The sequence below is a fragment of the Protopterus annectens genome, chromosome 17.part0 (assembly GCF_019279795.1).
Source record: "Protopterus annectens isolate FY-2018-M chromosome 17.part0, PAN1.0, whole genome shotgun sequence".
NCBI classification, from domain to species: Eukaryota; Metazoa; Chordata; order Ceratodontiformes; family Protopteridae; genus Protopterus; species Protopterus annectens.
Genome location: NC_056751.1, coordinates 582,940,451 through 582,964,782, shown reverse-complemented (window position 1 = coordinate 582,964,782; position 24,332 = coordinate 582,940,451). Strand labels below are relative to the sequence as shown.

At 39.6% G+C, this 24,332-nt stretch overlaps 1 protein-coding gene across 1 annotated transcript in view; it reads left to right on the top strand.

Moving 5' to 3' along the window:
* LOC122791466 (NACHT, LRR and PYD domains-containing protein 3-like) overlaps positions 1–24,332 on the top strand; it is a 772,530-nt gene that overhangs the window by 253,388 nt on the left and 494,810 nt on the right. The window contains exon 7 of the mRNA XM_044059210.1: positions 7,916–7,984. Within this exon, the coding sequence (XP_043915145.1) occupies positions 7,916–7,984 (69 nt within the window). The remainder of the gene's footprint in view (positions 1–7,915; positions 7,985–24,332) is intronic.

Below are 24,332 nucleotides of genomic sequence, written 5' to 3'. Positions count from 1 at the left end.
TCTTCAGACAAACAGCAGCAATGATGTCATTTCCTTATATAATTTCAAATTGTCAGCTGATGAACAATCTAATGATGTCATTTCCTTTCCACATATTGGTTATCAGTAATGCGCCATCTACTGGTTGGTTACCAAAATAACTGGATGTTTTTACAAAATTCATTAAAAAGAGCACAAAAATTCATTTAACAAAATTCTAATAATAATATTCTGAAAAATGTATGTAAAATATATTAAAAATCTAATTTTTTTTTTAATTTTATATAAGCATTAATAAAAAAATCTAATTACACACAACACTGTGCATCAAACATTGCAAACTTGTAAAGCATAATTCTGAATATTAATATTAATATATTAATGTATTTTTCCCCTGTGCAACGCTTTAAGTTTCAATACTGGAGTGATAGATGTTCTCTCATTGAGACCTGGCCATGTATCAGATTGTGTCAATATTTGCCATTCTATAGGGTTCTATAGGTTGAGTTAGTAGCAAACTTGGCTATTTTATTGTAGCATGATTCTAGTTTGTCTAGGTCACATTGTCTGATTTGGGTAAAGATTGGTGCTGCGTATAATAGAGTTGAGAGGAGGTGGCTTTGTGCAAGAGATTATCCATGTTCTTACACTAAGTTTTGTTTATTTTTCCCTTTTTATTCAGGTAGCACACCCTAACCTAAACCAAATCTTCTTGTCGGTGGTCCCAGAGAATCAAAACCTAAACTCAAGCTGAACCTAAGTAAAAGCTCACTCTCTAAACCCAGTGGATGTCCAAAACTACTACCCAGGACCCATATATGAAATTGTAGTGGATGTAAGAGAACTGGTTCAATTGTTTTTTTTTTCTGTAACCCTTGACCCCTACCCACTAGCCCCTCATAAATTACCTCACAACTCTGTGTACACCCCCTGACTGTAGCTAGCCTCTAGCATTAGTAACTAATGTTCATAGTTGCACACTATCTCACCAGCAGTACCTCTGTAGTTCCTTTCTTTACAAACTTCAGTACCAACATTCCTAGCAACCTTGTTTTCTCCCCTGTGTATACAGTTATTTTCTTTCCCCCTTTTACCTAACTTTTCCATGCCCTACCTTCTCTACCCCTTAGGGAGCCATCTATGCTGCATGCAGCCTCCTTAAAATGCTTCTTTTCCCTGCTCTCCATATTACACTTTTTCACCTCATAACAACTTACCTTGCTGAAGCCAGGGTCTGCCTGCTCCATTCGCCCTCACTATGCTCGGGCTCACTCCACTCCTCTACCCTACCCCCATTTCCACCCACCACTAATTACTCCAGCTTTATACTCTAACCTCTCTGCAAGGGCTCTACCCCCAATTCATTTATCCAATCAGCTCCTCCCTGATCTAATCATTAACCCTCTGCATTTCTACTTTCCTCCTCTACCTCACAATCCTCTCATTATCTTCCAGATTTATAGCACAAATCAGTTATCCTCTCTCCACCCAAACTGTACCCCTTAGTCTTTCTTTCACTTAATCTTCCCATCCCCTCCTCCACCAACTGCTCATCCTTACTCCTTAACTTTTTTACATTATCCCCATATAATCAATAATCGCACTCTCCTCATATCCATACACATCCCCATACCATAACAGTATGCATAACGGTATCCTCTTACCTCCCATTCTGTTCATCCTCTCCAACATAACATCTTATGACTCCAACCTTCTGTACCCTACTCTGTCTCCCACTCTTTCGCAAGCAACAGCCACCTTCAATGAACACCTGAACTTCCCAATCTCAGCCTCTCTCATTAGTACCTCCTGTATTCATAATCACAAGCTAAAACATTTCACTATCTCTCTCCCTTCCACTAAACAAAAGTTCAAACCCACTACCTACGACTTCTGCTTCTCTAAACCCAGCTTATTTCCGCTTTCCTACCAGCTGGGGACATCTACCCCAATCCTGGTACATCCTCTTCCTCCAACCCCACCACCTCCACTTCAACTAACAGGCACCAACCCCGAGCCTTCCCAACTGAACACTTATCTATCTACTCCATAAACCTACAAAGTCTCACTAACAAAATCACAGACATACACGCTTGGATACCTAACCACTCTTCCCACATTCTAGCTCTCTCAGAAACGTGTCTCAAATCTCATATTACTAACTCTGAAATTCTTCCCCCTGGCTATAATATATTCCAGCAAGATAGACTTTCCTAAAAAGGAGGCGGTGTTGCTATCATGTACTTGGAACTGCTTAACCTCCCCCCTACTCCTTCCAGACTTCTCACCTGTCAAACTAATCTTCCTTAACTGCCACCTTAACCCACAGAAGAATTTGCAGTAGCATCTATCTATATACCTCTTGGTAACAACATTCCCATTCATGAATCTATCTTATTCTGGATCTCTCAAAATCTAACTTATGAGACAATCTTACCAGGCAATGTCAATATCGATTGGAATAAACTCTCCCTCCACTCCCCTAGCCTTAATATAAACCTCTTTGGGTTCAGTCAACTCTTTTCCTTTCGCACTCATATCAGTAAAAACTCCAGCTCCATTCTTGACTGGATCTTAACTTCCAACCCTAACTATTACCATAATCCCAAAACTTTACCAAACTCCTTAAGTGACCACCTCCCTATCTCTATACTAAGAGTAGCTTCTCATACACCTAAAACCCACCTTTGTAGAGACTGCCTCAACCTATCTAACCTCAACACTGAAACTTTCACCTTCCAACTCTCACTTATAAACTGGTCTTACTTATTCAACCTTCCTCTAGATGACATTGTTCATGAGTTTAACAGTACTTTCCTAAACCTACTTAACTCCCTAGCACCCATCAGGAAAATTAGGATTAAATCTTAGCCCACACCCTGGCTTTCCAAAGATACTCTTTCCACCATGAAACTCAGAGACTCTACCTGGAAACAATAGACAAAGTCAAAATCTTCTTCCCTCCTCCCTTAATTCAAAGAACTAAGAAACCTTACCAAAAAACATATTATCCGTGACAAGAAAAACATCTATCTTGAAGCTCAATCTACCCATACTTTAAACCCAAAAAGTTTTGAAACACCATGCGCAACATACTCCATCCAGGGAAACCTTCTACCCCAACCCCTTCATGAATAAAACTCCACTTGAAACTGCCACCCTACTAAACAATTACTTCATAGACTCTATCCACAAACTTACCCCTCCAGACACTAACCAATCACAACCCCCCACCCCCTCCACCACTAGCCACCACTCTGCTTTCACTCTGAAACCTGTTTCCACTGCTTATATAAAATCTCTTCTGCAAACAGTTAAGCCTTGTTCTCCCTCCTTCGACAGCTTACCCCCCCCCAATTTCTCAAACTTGCAGCCAATACAATAGCATATCCTGTTTCTATGTTTATTAACCATTCTATTAAAGAATCCTCAGTCCAAGAAATTTGGAAATCCTTTTATACAATTCCACTTCTTAATGGAAGCAACTCCACCGACCCTTCCAGTTTGCATCCTATTGCTGTCCTCTCACCTCTCTCAAAAATTCTAGAGAAATGTATTCACAAACAACTTCTTGAATACCTATTCCAGGAAAACCTGCTCACTCCCTCTCAGCACAGATTTAGGCCCCACCACAGTGCATCCACTGCCCTTCTATCCTTCACCCGAACTATAGCAGTGGCAAAAGACAGCAACAAATTGGTATCATGCCTATTCCTTGATCTCTCCAAGGCATTTGACACAGTCTCCCACCCTAAGCTTCTTACTAAATTAACTGAACGCAATCTCTCTGCATCTACCACCCTATGGCTCTCTAGTTATCTTAATAACAGGCAGCAATCTGTCAGATGCAGACTTCCTGCTCTCCTTTTTTACCTATCCAAACAGGTGTAACCCAAGGATATATTCTAGGCCTCCTTCTCTTTAATATTTTTACTAGCAATCTACGCTCCACCTGCTGCACCTCATCTCTGATCCAGTATGTGTATGCAGATGTCTCTGCTCTTATTGTCCTCACCGACAACCTTACCAACCTTCGCTCCCTTACACAAACTTCGTTTAATGCCACTGAACACTGGCTAATCAATATCCAACTCATCCTTAATCCCAAGAACACCAAGCTTCTCTTCTTCCTTCCTAAATCTGTCAATTCTTAAAACTTCCTTTACTATCTCTTTCCTAGATAATACTATCATTCATGCTGACTCCCATACCAAACTTTTAGGAATCACGATTGATGATTAACTTTAATTCGACCTTCATATCCAGCAGTCAGTCAAAAAGACAAATCAAAAACTCGGTCTCTTGTATAGAAACAAAATTCTTATCCATCACTTCAAGGACTTCAGTAACTCAAGCCTACCTCCTCCCTTGCCTACTCTATGCCTCTCCTATATTTATTCACCTCCAAGCAAATCTTTTAACCAAACCTGAACAAACATATAACCAGATAGCCAGATTTGCCTATAACTTCCCTTACAAATCCCATCACTGCCTTGCCCTTCAACAACTACAGTGGCTTGAATTCCCTCAACAACTATGACTTTCTCAGCTTCAGATGACACACTCTCTTCTTTACAAACCTCCCTGTCTGACCTCCTATCCCTTTACAAACCTTCCCGATCTCTCCGTAGTAGTGACCAACAGCTACTAAACACCAACAAGCCTAATAAAAGAATAGGCAAATTACTTTATAAGTGGTCTATATCTTAAACTTGGAACAAACTCCCCAGCAATATATGGTCTAGCCATTCTTCCTCCCTTTTCAAAAGAGAATTGAAGAACTACTTTGCCAACTCTCCTTCCCACACCTGTCACCACCCTACCTAACTTTTACTAACCCAATTGCTACAATTTAATTGTCCTTTCCTGACTTGATCTCTTATATTTCCAGCACTGTTTTACCTATGCTATGCCACTGTGCAAAGCTCCTGCTAAATCTTCATCCTAATACTTCTTCTTCCTCCCTTCCAACTTGGTTTAATCATTAATTACATTTTAATAGGCTTATCTCTGATGAGCTATTGTAAATTGACATGCTTTTTTTGTATTTTTTTATTTTACCTATTGTCCATGCTGACTTTATTTCATTTGTTAATTTTCATTATGGCATGAATACTGTTGTTGATTTGTACTTATATTTCCTAGATGCCATGTATGTAAGTATTTATTGCACCCTAATTCTCTCATTTTTACTATGTAAACTTCTGTAATTTGTTCTTTGAGTGGGGCTTTTCTCCTCGGGTCTCCACTGAAAATGGGCCACAAGCCCAGTGGACTAACCCAGTTAACAAAAGATAAATAAATAAAATAAATAAATAAATATCTATGCAGAATTACTGTTATATTTTACTTTAAAAACTAAAAAGTAAAAGATTGAATCCTGGATGCATCTTCATTCTCTTGCCTAGTCCACACTGAGCTGTCCAGGGTGCTACATTACAGAGTATTATATAATGATTGGTTCCCACTGGATGTAGGTGAGAGCTGAGTGGTCAAGGAAAGTGACAGAAACACAGAGAGACAGAGCCACAAAGCAATTTCAATAAAAAAGGATAATAATAATAATAATAATAGTAATAGATGATGATGATGATGATGATGATGATGATAATAATAATAATAACTGCATTATTATTACCTTTGGAAAAGCTGACATTCCTGCTAATCACATTATAGACAGCACCCCCCCTAAGAGTAGACCCAGTAGTATGTAATCTGGGTACTCAGGTTGATAGCAATCTGAACTTTGACCACCACTTGTCCACTGTAGTAAGGAAATCCTTCTTTGTGGCATGTTGTATAAGTAAAGGCATCACATCCAGATCTAAGGATGTTATAATTCCATTATAGTCGTCCCTCATCAGACTAACAATTGACTACAGTGCTCCCTTTTGCATGTACCTCACCCGACACCTGCAAAAACTGGAGACACCACAGAGGTTTCTCACCAAGAAATTACAGGGTAGGCAAAGCAAGTCTTACATGGAAAGACTGAAAGGCCTGTCACTGTGTTCTGTCACCTACAGGTTGCTAAGGGGGTGACCTGTGCCTGGTTTACAGGGCAGTCTTTGACCCAGCTGTGATGGAAATGCTATACATTTGTAAATTAAACTGCACAAAGGTCATTTGCTCCAGGGGTCTTAACCTAGCCTCTGACATGAATAGGTCATGCTGGAGTGCTAGATACTGAGACTGCCACTTCCCTGGAAGAAGCTTCCAGGTCATGTGAAACAGAGCCACTCTCAGATCCTCTTCAGACACAATCTAAATCAATGGATAGGTGACCACAAATTCATTTCTCGGGTGGCGCCCTTGTCCCTCATGGAATGAAGAAATCGTTATTAACTACCATAGACCCTTAGCTCTGTGAACTTCACTCACTTAACCACTGACAACTGGGGCAACTCAGGATAAATATGGCTTTGGCATGTAAGGACTCCAGGGCCATTAGCCTAGTAACCTATGAACCAAATACACATAATATACACCATGTCTAAGAAAGAGTCAGCTAGCAAGTTCATTACTTATTGTAAAACAGCAAGTGACATAAACAGACAAAGTATTTCCAGTTTACTCCTGAAACAGACAGCTGTGGCCAGTGAGCTTGGCAATAAAAAGTAATAACAATAATAAAAGATAGAGAATCTCTAGGGTCTTGTGATATGTGACATGCTATTTCTACAGTAATTTATTACAATACTTATAAAATAATGCTGTAGAAATGTGTGATGTAAATACTGTAAACTGGACAAAGTCTATTTCGCAAATGTTTTCATATTTTATAAAGATTGCCACTATTTTTTGTCATAATGAGACAGATTCTGTTAGGAGCATTTGATAAGAAGTTAAACTTTAAATGTTGGATGAAACTTAAAATTGTACTTGACAAGTATAAAAAATAATTAGCTGAAGTTATTTAAGGATCCAAAGTGGAATTTATAGTTTGAGATAAATGTTTTGAAGTTATATGACACTGTAAATATTTTTCTTGTGTGTGAAAGACTACCATGGGAGAAGACTAAGTAGTAAGCTCTTAGAAGAAACCCTCGACTACCAAAACCTGACCTCAAGTTATAAAAGACACTCATTCTTGTTCTTTATATAGGGTTTGCAGAACTCAACTCTCCAACTTCGTAGCTAAGGCAAAAGATTAAGGGATCATTCAAACTGAATAAAATAGTACATTTGAATCATAATGCTATGAGTCAACAATGCTGATTCTGTCACGCAGCATTTTCACTTATTTCAATGATTAATTAAAAATAAATAGTAGCTGAGGCTGTGATCCTGCGCGTGATTGGTTAGCTTAGCTTGGTGTGCTAACCAATCATTATGATAGCAGCAGACAAAAATAGGGAGGGTTATAACTTAAATGGAATGCCAGCATGCCAAATGACTTTCATTTTTTGGCTTCTTACGTTTCACAGCCTATCCAGACTCCAGAAAGAATGCACTTTTACATTTGTTATAGTGAAGGGATGTAAAAGCTAGCATTACATCCTGAGTCCTGATGTAGAGGTTATTGTATTTGCTTGGTTGCTTTAAAAAAAAACAGTCACATATGTTTTTAATTATTAACAGAATTTCCACATATTACATGCCTGTTCAGTACATAATGAGATATGTGGAACTCTGCAGACAGCATAAGCTTTGCTTCAAACACTCAGACATTAAAATAGATAAATAAAATACAGCCCACAGTGAAAAAAAAAATATTGAAAACCTATTTGGGCAGGAAGGTAGAGGGGCTGAATTCCTACACAAAAGTACCAACAAGTTTCAGAAATCCCTCCCTCAAAGCCTTGCTGTTGTGGTAAGTGTCCTCATATAGATCTTACATTACTGTGGGTATGATCACAATGAGTGCTTTGAATGTTTTGAGGTTTCTAGTTTTCTGGCTGTACATTTATCTGTTGTTGCTGTCATTGATTGGCAGGGAATAATGTACTGTCTGATGCCCAACTAAAGGAATTTGGAGTAAAAGATATTCCAGATACACTGAGAGGTAAGCCTTTTATCATCTATTACTAATGTAAATGCATTAATTGCTGTTTGTTTTGTCTTTGTTCAACATAAACTACCTTATGTACTTTCTTGAGCGGCAACAGATTTGTTTTTATTATTCCACCTTCATTTGTGTACTGTTCAACTTTGAGCAAGTCAGTTAACCAGACAGTGTTTTGGGATAATTGGGAATTTAAGCTAGGCTCCTTAATGGTCTTTTGGACTGCATGTCTTGCAAGTACCTGTGAAGAACAGTGCTGTACCACAGCAATGCAATATGTTCTTACAGCTTACAAGGTGATATCATTGTGGTATGAGCTTTCAACTCTGGGGTACTTTTGTTGCAGTACATTCTTATAGCAGTGGGGTACTGTCACTGTAGTATGTTCTTATAACTGTGGAGAAACTGCTATTGTTGTAGCTTACTCCAAAAGTGTGGGTACTGTCATTGTAGCATGCTATTACAACTCTGGGTGCTGCTGTAGAACATTCTTATGACAGCGGGGTACTATCATTGTAGCATATTACAACTCTGGGTGGTGTTGTAGAACATCCTTATAACAGTGGGGTACTGTCATTGGAGCATGTTATTACAGCTCTGGGTGCTGTTGTAGAACATCCTTATGACAGTGGAGGTGCTGTTATTGTAGTATGTTATTACAACTCTGGGTGCTGTTGTAGAACATTCTTATATCAGTGGGGTACTGTCATTGTAGCATGTTATTACAACACTGGGTGGTGTTGTAGAAAATTCTTATGACAGTAGGGTACTGTCATTGTAGCATGTTATTACAACTCTGGGTGCTGTTGTAGTTGTAGAACATCCTTATGACAGTGGGGTACTGTCATTGTAGCATGTTATTACAACACTGGGTGGTGGTGTAGAACATCCTTATAATAGTAGGGTACTGTCATTGTAGCATGTTATTACAACTCTGGGTGCTGTTGTAGAACATCTTATGACAGTGGGGTACTGTCATTGTAGCATGTTATTACAACTCTGGGTGCTGTTGTAGTTGTAGAACATCCTTATGACAGTGGGGTACTGTCATTGTAGCATGTTATTACAACTCTGGGTGCTGTTGTAGAACATCCTTATAACAGTGGGGTACTGTCATTGTAGCATGTTATTACAACTCTGGGTGCTGTTGTAGAACATCTTATGACAGTGGGGTACTGTCATTGTAGCATGTTATTACAACTCTGGGTGGTGTTGTAGTTGTAGAACATCCTTATGACAGTGGGGTACTGTCATTGTAGCATGTTATTACAACTCTGGGTGCTGTTGTAGAACATCTTATGACAGTGGGGTACTGTCATTGTAGCATGTTATTACAACTCTGGGTGCTGTTGTAGAACATTCTTATGACAGTGGAGGTACTGTCATTGTAGCATGTTATTACAACTCTGGGTGCTGTTGTAGAACATTCTTATGACAGTGGGGTACTGTCATTGTAGCATGTTATTACAACTCTGGGTGCTGTTGTAGAACATTCATATGACAGTGGAGGTGCTGTTATTGTAGTATGTTCTTTCAACTCTGCGGCTGTTGTTGTAGTACATTCTTAGAGCTCTGAGAGTGCTGTTATGCAGTGACATCCATGATTAGTGAATTCTAAACTCATATTGAAACATTATGAATGAAGCTTTATCAGTGATATGTTATTTAAAAATATAATTTTTGAATGTAACTTTTTCTAGGTCATAAAAGAAAATAATGAAAAAGTTAAATAGAGCAACAGTTTTATTGCACAAAAGACATATGGGGTGGGGAGGGGACAATAGCCATGAAGGGAAAAGTTAACAGAGCAACAGTTTTGGATACTGTTTAATTATTATCATAAGTCACTTAAAAAAATACATTAAAAAAGCGTGTTTAAATAGTTCAAACCTCATCCCTTTGGTTCAAGGAGCATCTCGTTAATAGGGATTTAGTCAGCTGCACTCCATAGAAGCTCCTTTAGTACACAGAAGTTTTTGGTAATAAAAAGTATAAAACTTTAATATCTGGTATTATTGACTAACTGTAATAGTCTGTGGTTACAAGAGATTAGGCAGGTTCATGGCAAAATCATGGCTGTTCTATAAAATCAGAGACAGTTGGGTGGGAGGGGGAGGTTCCATACATTTTAACAGCTGTGCCCAAGGTTTCCAGACAAAGCCTGGAAGACCACTAGATGACATTACGGAGATTAATTTTTAAATATTGCTCCAACTCACTTTAAAAATTAATAGAGCAGCACAGCAACCATGAAGTTTCTGAACAGTAAAAGGAATGAAACTCTCATGTCTGGTATTCTTGACTGGCTTTAAAGACCTACGGCTTAAGATGCAGTGACAAAAATAAGAAAATACATTGTGGATATTCTTTCAACTCAGGGACGGGTAAGACGTGTGTGTGTGTGTGTGTGTGTGTGTGTGTGTGTGTGTGTGTGTGTGTGTGTGTGTGTGTATATACATGTGTGCGTACTCGCGTATGTCTGTGTGTTTTTCAAAGTACGCACTTCTGTGGGAGAGTGAATGAGAGGAAGGTGCCTGTGCCAACCAGATGCATAGGTCGCTAGTGCTAACTACTGCAGTAATGTACTCATCTGCATTTGCAGTAGTTAAGGATGACTCATAGACATGCAGATTAGCTGAAAATGAGGTCCTTCCTCATTACGGCTAATGTGTCTTTGAATTACATTTTCCACAGTCATGGAAACATCCCCTTTTGTCTGCTTTTACCACTGATGGTGGGCTCTTTCTGAATCCCCAGGAATGTTTTTCCTATTTGAACAACATATGGATCGACACATGGTACTTTCAGTTTGTCATTTATTCCCTGTATGTAGAATAGTGTTGAGTGCCGTAACATAGCCAACAAAAGTAGTATTTACTGTCCGCATTTCTTCAAATGCTTTTGTAACATTTTCAAGAAATGTCGAAAATTTAAAATCAAGAGCCCTCCTTAACAAATCCATATTTTTGTATATTTAACAAAAATATGTGTTCTTTGTCATTCTGGATAAGCTCCATTATGACTGTCTCCATTTACGTAGAATACTGGTCAGACTGATGGGCCCAAAATTGTTTGGGTCTAATGTGACTTACCCTGTCTCTTTTGTGAATTGATACTACTGTTGTTTTTTTCTGGCTTTTCTGCTGCTTTTTAACTTACAAATGTGCCAAGGAGACAACTCACCGACCACAACTAATTGAAGTCAAACTGCCTGATTGGTGTATTCCATAAGAATTAACAGCTTGTACAATATTTAATGTGCACCAGAGGTGATTCCTTTATTTTTTGAGATACCACCCTTCTTCACATTTGTGCAACTGTGGATTTGGTATGTATAAGTTAAGGTGGGGAGGGGGGTACAAGGAGGCTTTCCCGTGCAAAGGATGCTTTAATTATTTTTTTCCTTGCACTGATTTCTCAAGTAGCTATGCTCGGCAAGTTGGGTCCTCATTAATTTGTAACTCAAGAATTTATAGAGGAAGCACCTGCGGTAATAGCTTAGGAATATGTCCCCGTGTTACCATTTAGCAATAATCCACAACTGGGTTTGGGTAGTGCAGATTTTACTCATGGTTGGCATGGTTTGATCACAAGAGTGAAGTATGAGTGATTAAACAAAGTCAACTGTGGGTAAATCTTCCATTACCCACACTCAGGAGTAGATTGCTACTATTTTACAATGACATCGTTAAAGACAAAGAAGTGTCTTACCTTTTCTAAATAATGTCTTTATATAAAAGGACTGAGTGCTTTTCCACCAGTTTGTGGTAGTCTGGGGCATGCAAGGTACATACCATGCGTGTTCCAAGTCTGTTCTTCTTGTGGGAAACAGGACAAAAAAATATGAGGCAAAATCGAGGTCATTCTGCAAAATTAGACACAGTTGCGAGGTACATGTTTTTGCAAAATTTAAATAGTTTCAGAATGTTAAAACTACTGTGATTCTGCAGAAAATCCCTAGTTTTGTTTCACATTTTTGTGCTGTTCCTAATAAAGTTTCTGACTATGTAGTAAATGTGTGAGGATTAGAGTCAGTAAATAATGTCAAAGTTTAGAATTTCTTACTTGTTCAGTAAGTGTATGTTGAGGAAAAAAACATTGTTCTGTTATGTTTTCTTGGGAATTGAGAGTAATATTTTGAAACTGATTTCCCCACATTGTTAGCGACTACGTTTGGGTCTGTCCAGATGTCTTGAGCTAGTGTTCTTGTTGTGTGAAGTATTTGTTTTTGACAACAGTGATATTCTGTTATAAAAATATGAGACACATCAGGAACATTCCGCCAGTAACCATATTTATCAACCATTGCGGTGTTTTCAGAATGTACTTGATTTTTTCCCCACAGCACATGGTCAGTAACATGCTCCTGGCTTCATTGTGCAATGGGCACTGGCCAGGATATATCACTTATTTGTGCAAGTGATTTATCTCCTCTAGACTGCCCTTTTATCAAGTAGGCAGCACTTCTATCTGAACTCATGTTTTCACCACTGCCTGTACCACAATCCTGTGCACCTGCCTCCTGAAGAGAGGCAAGTCACTAATGTTACATCCCTCCTCCTTTATTGTGTTAGCTTCAGCTTGTGCCTGAGCTGCTAATCAAACTAGAACCACCTGGGATATAGTCAGGGTTTTTGACCTGTAAGCCAATGGTTGTAGAGTTGGTAGTCGCAAGTGTTACCCACATCCTTGTCTTTGGAGAAATGATTCACATGTTTGAAGATTATGTTCCAAGGTTTGCATGCTGAAATCAGCCCCACATTGGAATGCTGACATTGATTTTTTTTTTGCAGGAAATAAGAAACATTTTATCTCTGTTTCTTTCATTCAGTTCTTAAACAAGTTAATTTATTTCACTCCCTCCAGCTTGATAATACTGTTGAAGTTTCAGTAATATTTTGTTTCTCTTCTTATGTGCATGCCTCCTGTTTGCTTCAGTTTTGAAAAATCTTACTTTCTTCTGTAGGCCGTAAGTGACATCAAATGTCTGATGTCATCATCCAACTAAGACTTACAAAAAAAAGTGCTGGTGTACATACGTGGTGCTTCTGGTCACTCTTTTCCTCTCCACATTCCCTCCCCAACCCACCACTGGTACAGTCTGTCCTAGCCCTGAGGGGTAATACAGGGGATGTAAAGTAAAATGAGTTTTAGTAGCAGTCTTAACGAGCAGGTGATGGTCAGCTTTAGGGCATGTGGAGGCAAGGGGGCAAAGAAAAAAAACTGTCAAAACTATGCTTAATAAAGCCTGAAAGCTATAGTACTTTGACAGCTCTGTGAAACATTTCTTTAATTTTTAGAAAATTAAGAAGTAAACTGAAGTTGTCTCTATTAAAAAGTAAAAGGCTTTATGGTCAAACCCAGCTCGAATTATACAAGAAAAAGCCAAGGTAGTTTAGGAAAAAAAATATGTCTGCACTATCTAGTCCTGAGCACCTTGCATGTCCAATTCCCCTTTCTTACTCAACCCCTTAGAAGTCTCTCAAAACTGTGGTGATTAATTTATCACTTCAGTGGTGCCATCTGTATTACTGTTATCCCAGTTTTAATCCTCTCCCCACTAATGCATGCCCCTGTATCTATTTACTTTGCTTGTAGTCTTCTTTCTACATACTTCATTTAATCATCCTGTTTCCACCTTAATTAGGAAATCCTTTTATCTGTCCCAGTTAATTTTTAAGGGAAATCTCAGAAATCCAAAGAAGTCATCCTAATACTGTACTCTCTCTCCCCTTATCAGATCCATCATGGAGTACAGTGCACCCTTTGGTATGTGCATATCCAAATGTATCACTGAAATCAAAAGACTCCAAAAATTTTTAACCAAAAAAAAAAATTGAAGGCCTTAAATCCTTCAACTATCCTAATAAATTAGCAAAATTTTCAGTCCCAAATATTTCTCACTATGCAATCATATTTTCTACTTTAATGGACCAAATTGTAATTTGAAATTTTTAATTTGCGCTTGGTATCCAGTATTTCCCCCTCTCCCTTGGTATACAGCAAGTCTATCTTCCTCTTTCTTTTGTTCCAGACTTAATGCCTTAAACTTTTGTGGGTGAAAATAGACTCCCACTTCTTCTCCAACCCCCGTAGAAATCTCTAGAAAAGCTTCAGCTTACATTCTACATCCATTAAAACCAACAGTATATAATAATCAACAAATTAATACACTCCGTTCTTTTTTCCTGTATTCCCAATTGCCCACTTTTTGCTGAATCATGTGTACCAGTCCTTTTGTTACCAAAACAAATAAATCCAAGGATAAAGCATATCCCTGCCTTGTTACCCTCCTGCACCTCTCATAACCTCCTTCATTTCCAGAATTTGCACCCCTGGGCATTTATAGAATACCAGCACTCCATTTAGTCATTTATCTTCCCCCAGCTTCTTTTACATTTTGATCGTAATATCTATCTGATGCTATCAAAGATATTTTGGACATAAATTAGTAGAGTGCGATCCCTAACCAGGAAAAGCCAGAAGAAGAAGATTAGTACTGCACAGGCTTGCAGTCTGCCCCCCTGTTCTGCTTGCACTGTAAAATTCATGAGCATTTTTAGTGATCATTTGATGACCTTGCATTCACAAAATCAGGCTGCTCATTTCCTATAAATCCCAGAAGCACTTTCACTTGCCTAGTAATCAGAACTCTGGCAAATAGTTTAGCATTTATGTTTGCACAGTGAGACTGGCCTGTAACTGGTGGGATCATCCACATCTCCCAACATCATTGTTGCTTCCTTTACTGATTTTGGTATACCCCCACCTTTCCTTTATCTCAGTGAACAATCTATCCAAGCACTCTTCACTTCTTTAGCTGTAGTCTTATCCTCTTATCTAACTCTATAAAAGATTCTTATCCAAACCTCTGCTCTTCCTCCTTTCAAATGCCTTATTGAATCTACAACTACCATCACCCCATCTTATTGTTAAGCATTACGTTTTCTTCCAACTTGCTCAGGGTGCCCTTCCAATATTCAAGGTTGCAGAGAGCACGTGGCTGTACAAGGTACAATGCCTTTCACATGTTCAGACCTCAAAACAAGCATGAAAGAACTAAAGGTGGAGGTATATCCATCTTCATTGATCCAAATGCACCTCAAGACTGGTCAAACAGTACAACTGTCTTGAGCTACTCCAGGCCCAAATAACTATAAGCAAAATACCCTAGCACATCATTGCTAGTTATAGGTCCCCCACAGTGAACCAGGAGAAGCATATTGCCTACCTGGACTTGCTAGAGTCACTCAGCAGACAGCCAAATACCTTCATCATGGGAGATTTCAACTATCTTCCATCAATTGGGTGACTTACACAAGCACAGATACGATCGCTCTGAGGTTCCTGGATTTTGTTAATTCAAATGCCCTGGAACAGTTTATCTTCACCCCCACAAGAGGCTCAAATGTCCTAGACCTAGTGCTTACCAAAATGGGGGGGGACACAGCACTACTCCCTGTATGTTGCATTCCCTGGTAAGGTCAGACCATAAATCAGTCTTGTTTGAAGTAAAGATCAGAACTGAGACCCCCACAGGAGCAAAAAAACTGAAACATTTCTCCAAATCCAACTATAGCCTACTGAGCGATGGTATAAAAAAGTTTCATAGCTCCTGCTAACACAGCCAACAATGACTTCTATGCAGAAGAGTACACAATTGCCTTATACAGCCACTTAAACAAATATAGTGACTCAGCCATACCTGGCAGGACTAAAGCCAGCTCCTCTGAAAAAAAAAACAAGCCACCCTGGTAGACTGTAAGTATAAATAAGTTACATAACAAAATAAAGAAACTGATATCTAGGAACAAGAGGGAACTTACTCATCAGAGGAAGAATTCCCTTCATAGCTTGAACAACAAATCAGATGTCTTGTAAAGTCCTTAAATTAGTATTCCTAGCTAAAGACAACCATAAGGCATTTTTCAGCTATGTCCAAAACCTAAAAGGGAGTGCCTAGCTGTGTGCTGAACTTATAGTGGATGGTTCCACTCACAGTGAACATGAGGAAATTGCCAACCTGCTAGCTGACAGATTTGGCAATAACTTCACCCCCCACGTCCCCATCAGCCATACTCCAAAACATTCTTGACGCTAGTCCTGTACCAATGATCTCCAAAGAACAAGCGCTCTACAAGGCCAAAAACAGCACTATGAGACCAGACAACTTCCCAGGTTGCTTACTAAACAATCTAAAACACAACCTAGTGGAACCACTTGGCACTCCCTATAATCATAGCCTGAGCAGTAGCTTTGTTCCAGCCAAGTGGAGAACAGCACCAGTAATCCTCTTACACAAAGGGGATTCATCAACTTACCCAGGAAACCATCGACCCATAAGCCTAACCAGCTTTATCTGCAATGCTATGGAAAGAATTGTCATGGACCGTATCAACAAGGACACAGGTGACCTTGAAACTCATGACCTGACCCAGTTTAGTTTCATCAAGGCTAGATCTTGCTTATTAAACCTTTGAGAATGTCACCAAAGCCCTGGAAGAGGGCAAAGCAGTACATATCACCTATCTTGATTTAGCCAAGGCTTTTGACACAATACCCCACTCAGGGAATATTGAGAAACTCTCCCAGCTGGATTATTGAGAAACTCTCCCAAATGGGGATTAACCCATACGTCACTAGATGGGTAGCCAATTAGAATGCACTTTGTCAAAGTTGGAGAGTCCACCTCCACCAGTAGACCAATTACCAGTGGGGTACCACAAGGATCTGTGGTGGACCATCTACTATTTGGAATCTACTTCTCTGAGATCCAGGTGAAAGTAGATGGCATGTGGCTTACCGAATTTTCAGATGACTGCAAACTAGGAGCAATCACTGAGTCCCCTAATGATGTAAACATATTACAGAAGGAGGTGACACAGACAAATGATTGGTGCCAAAGTCTCAGACTAAAACTAATTGCAAAAAAAAAGCCTAATTATCCCCTTTGACAATGTAGTAGCCCATGCTAATTATGATATAGATAGCACCCCTCTAAGCTCAAACCCAGTGGTGTGAGACTTGGGAACACAAGTTGATAGCAATCGAAACATTGATCACTGTGTGGCCATAGTGGTAAGGAAAATCATCTACATTGCACATCTCATAAATAATGGCATTGTATCCACGATTAAGGAGGTTATAACTCGACTGTACTCGACTGTTATCAGACCACTAATTGAGTACAATGCTCCCTTCTGTATGTGTCTCAACAGCCACCTGCAGCAACTGGAGAGACCACAGAGGTTTCTAATCAAGGGAATCCAGGGCCTCCAAAATGTGACTTACATGAAAAGACTGAAAGCCCTGTCACTGCACTGTGTATCATACAGGCTGCTGAGAGGTGACTAGTGCCTGGCCTACAGAGCAGCCTAATGCTGCACATCTGCAAATCAAAAGGGACAAGAGTCACTCGATCCAGGGGTTTCAACCTAGCCTGTAACATTAACAAATATTGTTGGAGAGACAGATATATCTCCCAGCGATTGCCACTCCTCTGGAATCAGCTCCCACTTCACGTGAAGCAGAGCTCCTCAATGACCCTGTTTAAGCACACCCTTGACAGTTGGATGGGTGACCATGAATTCACCCTGGGGGTAGCACCTATGTTCCTCATGGACAGGGGTAGTTGGTGCTAATTATAGACTCACTCTGCTAACAATGACAATCTAACTATAGCTAATTAGGGTACACTTTTTTTACATGGCTAGGCTTGTAAAGGCCCTAAGGCCATTAGCCTAGTAACCTCCTATGAACCTGTATTCCATCCCACCCCCCCTATTGTAGAAGGCTCTAAATACATCCCTAACACTCTTCTCCCCATCTTTGCCTGTTATTCACAACAGCCTTTTTCCTTGTTCTGACCATTAGTCTGCCACTCTAGCAACTAAACATTTATTTTTCCCAATATTCACCATCCAGCTCCAGTTCTGGTTACCCCTACTTCTTTCCCAGGATTCCATAACTTATCTTTTACAGCCGCAGTCTCATTACTTACAATGTCTTCAACTTCATCCATCTTCTCCTTCACTCTCTTCAACCTCCCTTCCAACTCCTAATCTTGACTTTCCCTTTCGTCATCAGCGCTGCTTTTGTCCATGAACCTCCCCCATATTGCATGACAAATGTTCCGTTTCATAGAACTTATTTCCTTTCTCATTTATGTTTTCCTCAAGTACTTACTTTGGCTCACTATTGTAATTCCAAGACCCCTAACTGTGAGTCCAAGCATTATGAAAAAAAAAACAGTGAAACTAAAAGATATCAGTGAGTGTCAACAATCACTGGCTTCCTATAAAGTAGCATTTTGAGGGTGCAAGTCCCCTGTTCCTCCATACACTGCGACTACTTATTTATACACCAACCCCTGGATAGGCATACCTCAGAGAAAACAGAATACTCTGAGACACAGTGATCTTGGGCTTAGTATATCTATGTCACCATTTTTCCCATTTTTACATATTCACTCTTGCTGTCCTAGGACCCACGCATAAGAGTTGTGGAATTTAAAATGGTGACCACCTGCATCACCATTCCTTGCTTCCATCATGTGTGCCATTTATCTTGCAATGCCATTGATTACCCTTCTAAGCCTTTAGCTTATCTCTAGTGCATCAGCACTGTAGCATATCCAATAGTGCCCTTTTTGTTACTTTGACCCCCGAAACATCCCCTGTTTTACTCTGAAAATCAGAAACTTAATTAGCGAGATAGCTTGCTTTGTTATCTTAAAAAACAGAATTGTGGTGAAGAAAAAGAACATATATGGAACCTAGTTTGAGAAACCATTGATAAAATGTTATCATCTACTGAGTGGCCTTTATAAGTGTGGTTAATCTGAATCTTATACCTGTCTTTTTTTTCTTGTTTTTAAGTCTTTTCTCGAAAAAGTAAAACCTTTCTCTGTTCCTTACTTTTATGTCTGTATATCCCATGTATCTAGCCTTCCCATTTTTCCTTCAACACCTGACATTGTTTATGATATAAGGCTTTCCCAAAATCCTGTAATTCTCAGGTTCCTAAATGATATTGAATCCTGACCCCCACCAAGCCACCCTTTCATGTCCTATTTTATCTCAGCAGCTCTATCCAATTCTTTCTCTTGCCTATCCTCATATCACCCAAAATAAGTTACCAACACCACATCTCTTCCTTCCTAAATGTTCTGTCCCACCACTCATCTTTCTTCATATTTTATGTACTTTTTCCTCATCCTCTTCTCTTGCATTAGCTTATATCCTTCATCTCTCTGGCCACCTAAGCTAACACCCTTTCCTTTTTGACCTGATAATGTATGCATTCTGAATTCCATCTTACTATCCTTAATCCCCTTCCCCCACCCTCCCACTCTAGCATTCACCTACTGCACATGTGGAGGTCATCCTGTTGGACCCTTGGGTTGGGCTAGCTCACTTATTTATGTCTTCCCCATCAAAATGTCAGCTACTAGTCAAGCATTGCACAAAGGTCAGATTGAGCATAAACCCCTCCTGCCCCCCCCCACCATTACATAACTCCTCCATCGGCCTAAATGTCATTATCCTACTCAAAACACCACACAAACAACCTTGCACGCAGGACAGGTGCAACGGCCAAGAAAATGTAGTAAATTGCATAAATGAGCCAGCACTAGTAGAACACCATTTATTTTTCCATAAAGTGTGAAAACAGAATCATACGGGTTTCGGCACTTAGCCTTCTTCTTCAGTGATAACAAATCATTCTGTTCATTGACTATATATAAAGAGTCAAAAAGCCAATAATTAGCATACAAATTGATGAGAGTCCATTTAAAGTAACAACATAAATTCAGATAAACCTAATATATATCCCAAGTTTTAAACATTTTCAATATCATTTTAACAGTTATTTAGACAAACCAATCCACAAATATATATAACAATGAATGTATATAGCAATAAACTATTGCTATACACTTTGCACAAAATGCATTATAAATGTTCATTTAGACCTGGATAGAACAATCCACCTAATCTGATGATCCATGCTTTTTCTTTTTGGTTTAATAAGTCATGACAACCATGTTTATCACTAAATTCCACCTTAACAACATCAATAATCTGAAAATAAAATTTAGCATTGGTATGAGTCAACATATGTTTATATAAAGCACTAGTACATGATTTATTTCTGACATTACTCAAATGTTCTGATATTCTAATTCTAAAAGGCCTAGATGTTTGGCCTATATAAAAGGCCAAACAAGAACAAGTCACCAAATAAATGACCCAACTGGTTCCAGAAGTACCAAAACATCTAATGTCAAAAATTTTTGTAACATTTTTACTGGAAAATTCTTTGGATTTTTGAACATGAACACAGAGGGAACAATGACCACAAGGGAAACAACCCCTCAATTCAACTCCTGACAGTGTAAGTTGTATCAATCCCACTTTGGAATTTGTACCTCTCTTATACCAATTAAAATGTGAACCCAATGTATGGCCTCTCCTATATGAAAAAAGACATTCTTGAGGCAGTATATCTGCCAGTCTTGAATTGGTCATTAAAATATCCCAATTGTTATTAATCACATTTTTAATGACATTAATATTTCTACCAAATGTGGTGATAAATCTGATAGGAGTCTCCTTGGGGAATATTTTTGTCCTTATATTTCAATAAATGATCACGATCAAACTGTTGCACCCACCTGGAAGCTGATACTACATCCCCATATTTATATCCCCTGGCTAGGAATCTCTTCTTAAGGTCCTGCTGAAACAGTCCATAGGTATCCTGATTTGAACATATTCTTTTAACTCTTAAAAATTGAGACTTAGGGATATTTTTAAAAATATGTTGGGGATGTAAGCTACTGGCATCCAGCAACATATTATATTGTGGATATTTTCTATGAATTTTCAAATCCAAAGTGTGGTCATTGTTTCTACTTACACATACATCCAAATATTGAATTTGTTGATATTGTACATTGAGAGTAAATTCGATCCCCCAAACATTGTCATTAAGATATTGTACGAATTCTGACAGATATTCTAAATCACATCTCCAAATAAACCAACATTCGTCTAGGTACCTTCGCCATATATCTAGTTCCTCTATATATATATATATATATATATATATATATATATATATATATATATATATATATATATATATATTATGAGATCTATCATAGATAAGACATTCCTCTATGTATCCCATAAAGAGGTCAGCATATATAGGGGCAAAAGAGGCACCCATGGCTGTACCTTGGACCTGTAAATAACACTGTTGATGAAAATAAAACACATTTTTAGTTAGCACATGCTCAACCATACAAATAATTAAGGTATTTAAACCTGGTGGATAAATATTGCTTCTATTTAACCAGTATTCTATTGCTTGTAATCCAGCCCAGTGTGGGATATTAGTATATAATGACTTAACGTCAAGCGTACACATCAACCAACTGGGCTTCCACTCAACCCACATCATATGGCTTTACTAGCCCTATGCCTTCCTCTACTCCTCATGTATCAAAAGCACCTATCACCAGCTGTCCCTAATTAACCCCGGCACTGTCCTCATACTGGGAGTAGCTAAGCATTTATTACATTGCACTCCATTCAGTCCTTAAACACTCCTCTTATAATTGTTTAAAGAAAGCTGAACAGTTTAGACTGATATCCCAAATATCCATATTATAACCTATTTACTCCAGTTTTTCCAGTACAGTTTTATTACATTTGATAGATATATGCCCCTAATAAAACAGACATCTGACAAACCAAGAGTATTTCAAGGGAGTTTGGAATAATGCCGGAGTTGTCACAGAGGCAGGACAACAGGTCAGCATTGTCTCACTGTCACTGTACATCTGATCTAGGGTGTCATAAATGAGCTTGTGGGACGTAAAGTTAGGGCATACAACACTGCACCAGTGTCCTCAAGCTTTTCACCATCCCCAGATGTGGGTCAGAGTTAGCCCATAGAAGGCCTGTAGACTGAATGAACAAGGAGGGGACATACAAGCAGGCTGATGGTCAGCTGAGGAGCCAAGAAAGAAAGGAAGAAAAAATGACTCACTGATAAGTGATGAAACTAGCTGTAGTATTTTAAATGGGCAAGTCAGAAGCTGATTACTCTTATGTGGAGAAATACTAATCTCGGACAAGTTTCAATTACTTTTGGTAAGTCTGGACTGGAAGATAAAGAGGCCTCATTGAAGAGGGTGAAATCCTTGAGAGCCAGAGATAATCACTCTGATCTTTATCTGTACAGTGCAAGGCTTATTTTTGTGTTGCAGGTATTGGTATTGGCTGTTATACTAGGTGTCAGTGCACATTTCTGCATTGTTTTAAAACCAGTTGCCCTTTTATACTATTTGGTGCCAGCAGTATAGATTTAAATGCAATACAATTGCATATTAATTGACTGTATAGGTTTATAGGTAGGTACTAGGCTATCTGCCCAAAGACATTTATAAGCCTAGCCGGAATGTGTTGGCTTTCACCGCCCGCTTACATTAGTTCCCTGTGCCTCTGTCCAGCAGAGCCATTGAAATGATCCCTGGGATAAACTTTCTGTTTCCCATCTACTCATCAAGGTTTCTCTTGAAGAGGGTTAGTGAAGACCTCTATCTAATGTAGATTGGAATCTTGTTCCAGAGCATGGGAAGTCTCTGGGACAGGAATCTATCCCTCCAGCATGTCCTATTTATTGTTGTGGTGAGGTTTAGATCCCTGGAGCATGTGGCTCGAGGGGATGTGGTTTTCTTAAGGTGGAGCATGCCCATCAATTCTGGGTTGGACATGGCCTTGTATGTCAGGCAGAGATCACCTCTGAATAGGCGGTATGCAACCAAGTACAGCTGGAGTTTCTTCACTCGAGCTGCATAGGGCATCTGCTTGAGGCCATTGATCCTCTTGGTGAGGAACTCCTGTGGTCTTTCCAGTTGTTGCAGGTGTCTTGTAAGGTACATCCCAAATGGGGAATTGTACACTATGATGGGTCTGATGAGTGATGCATAGAGGGGCCCAATGACCTCTTTCGATCTGGAAGCAAACCCTTTTGTGATTAGGTGGGCCACATAGAAGGATTTTCTAACCACTTTGGCAATGTGAATATCAAAGGAGAGGTTACTATCTACTCGGGTCCCCAGATCCCTTATTACATCTTCCGTATTTAGGGGGCTACCACCTATGTGGTAGTTTAAGGGTACTTTGTTTTTTCCAAAGGAGATGACTATGCACTTTTTGGCATATAGCTTGAGGCCATGGTTTTGACACCAGGTATCTGTCTCAGTGAGACCCTTTTGGAGAATATCTGTGTCAGCCAGAGAGTCAATTATAGCCCCTAGTTTGCAGTCGTCTGCGAACTTGGTCAGCCATGGTCCTCCTGTGCTTGTCTGTACCTCTGAGAAGTATATGCCGAATAGGAGGGGTCCTAGGACTGAGCCCTGGGGAACGCCACTTGTAACCGTTTTAGAGTCAGACCTAGCTCCTGCAACTCTTACCATGTGGGTTCTGTCCATGTGCCAGTTGGCAACCCATCTCGTGACGTAGGGGTTTATGTTTAGGCTGGTGAGCTTGTCTATAATATCTGAGTGGGGAATGGTGTCAAAGGCCTTTGCGAGGTCTAGGTAGGCTGTGTGGACCAGCTTTCCCTCGTCTATAGCCTTGATAACTGTCTCAAAGAAGTCCACCAGGTTTAGGAGGCATGATCTGTCCTTAACAAAGCCAAACTGGGTAGGGTCCAGTGTTTGGAGATTTACAGTGTCTCTGTTAATGAGATCCATGATGATGCATTCCATAGCTTTGCAGTCCAAGCTAGTCAGGCTTATAGGGTGATAGTTCCCGGGGTCCGTTGTGGCTCCACCTTTGTGGAGCGGAATAACCGTTGCTGTGCACCACTCTGTGGGCACGTAGCCTGTGGAGAGGCTGAGTTTCAACAGTGTGTTTAGGTGAGGGGTTAGTTCATCTTTGAGCTCATGTAGGATGCAGCCTGAGACACTGTCTGGTCCCATTGATGCTGTGTTTTTGGCTTTGGAGAGGGCTGTTTTATAGGTTCATAGGTTCATAGATTAGTACTAAGCTAACTGCCCTTGCGAGCCATTTTAAGCCTAGCCAATTATACCTTGTGAGACTCATACCCTGCACCTTGTGTTTGTAAGGCAAACACCTTAACCATTTGGCCACCCTCCCAACCCCTTTAACCTGAGTGTCTGTGATTTCAGGGGCACTACATTCTTCTGGTATAGTTATGGGCCCTTTTGGGGGTGTGAGGGGGGGTGAAGTTTGCACTGAACCTGTCTGCCAGGATGTTGGCTGTATTGGTTGGTTCAGTGTATTTTGTGCCATTCTGCACTAACTCTGAG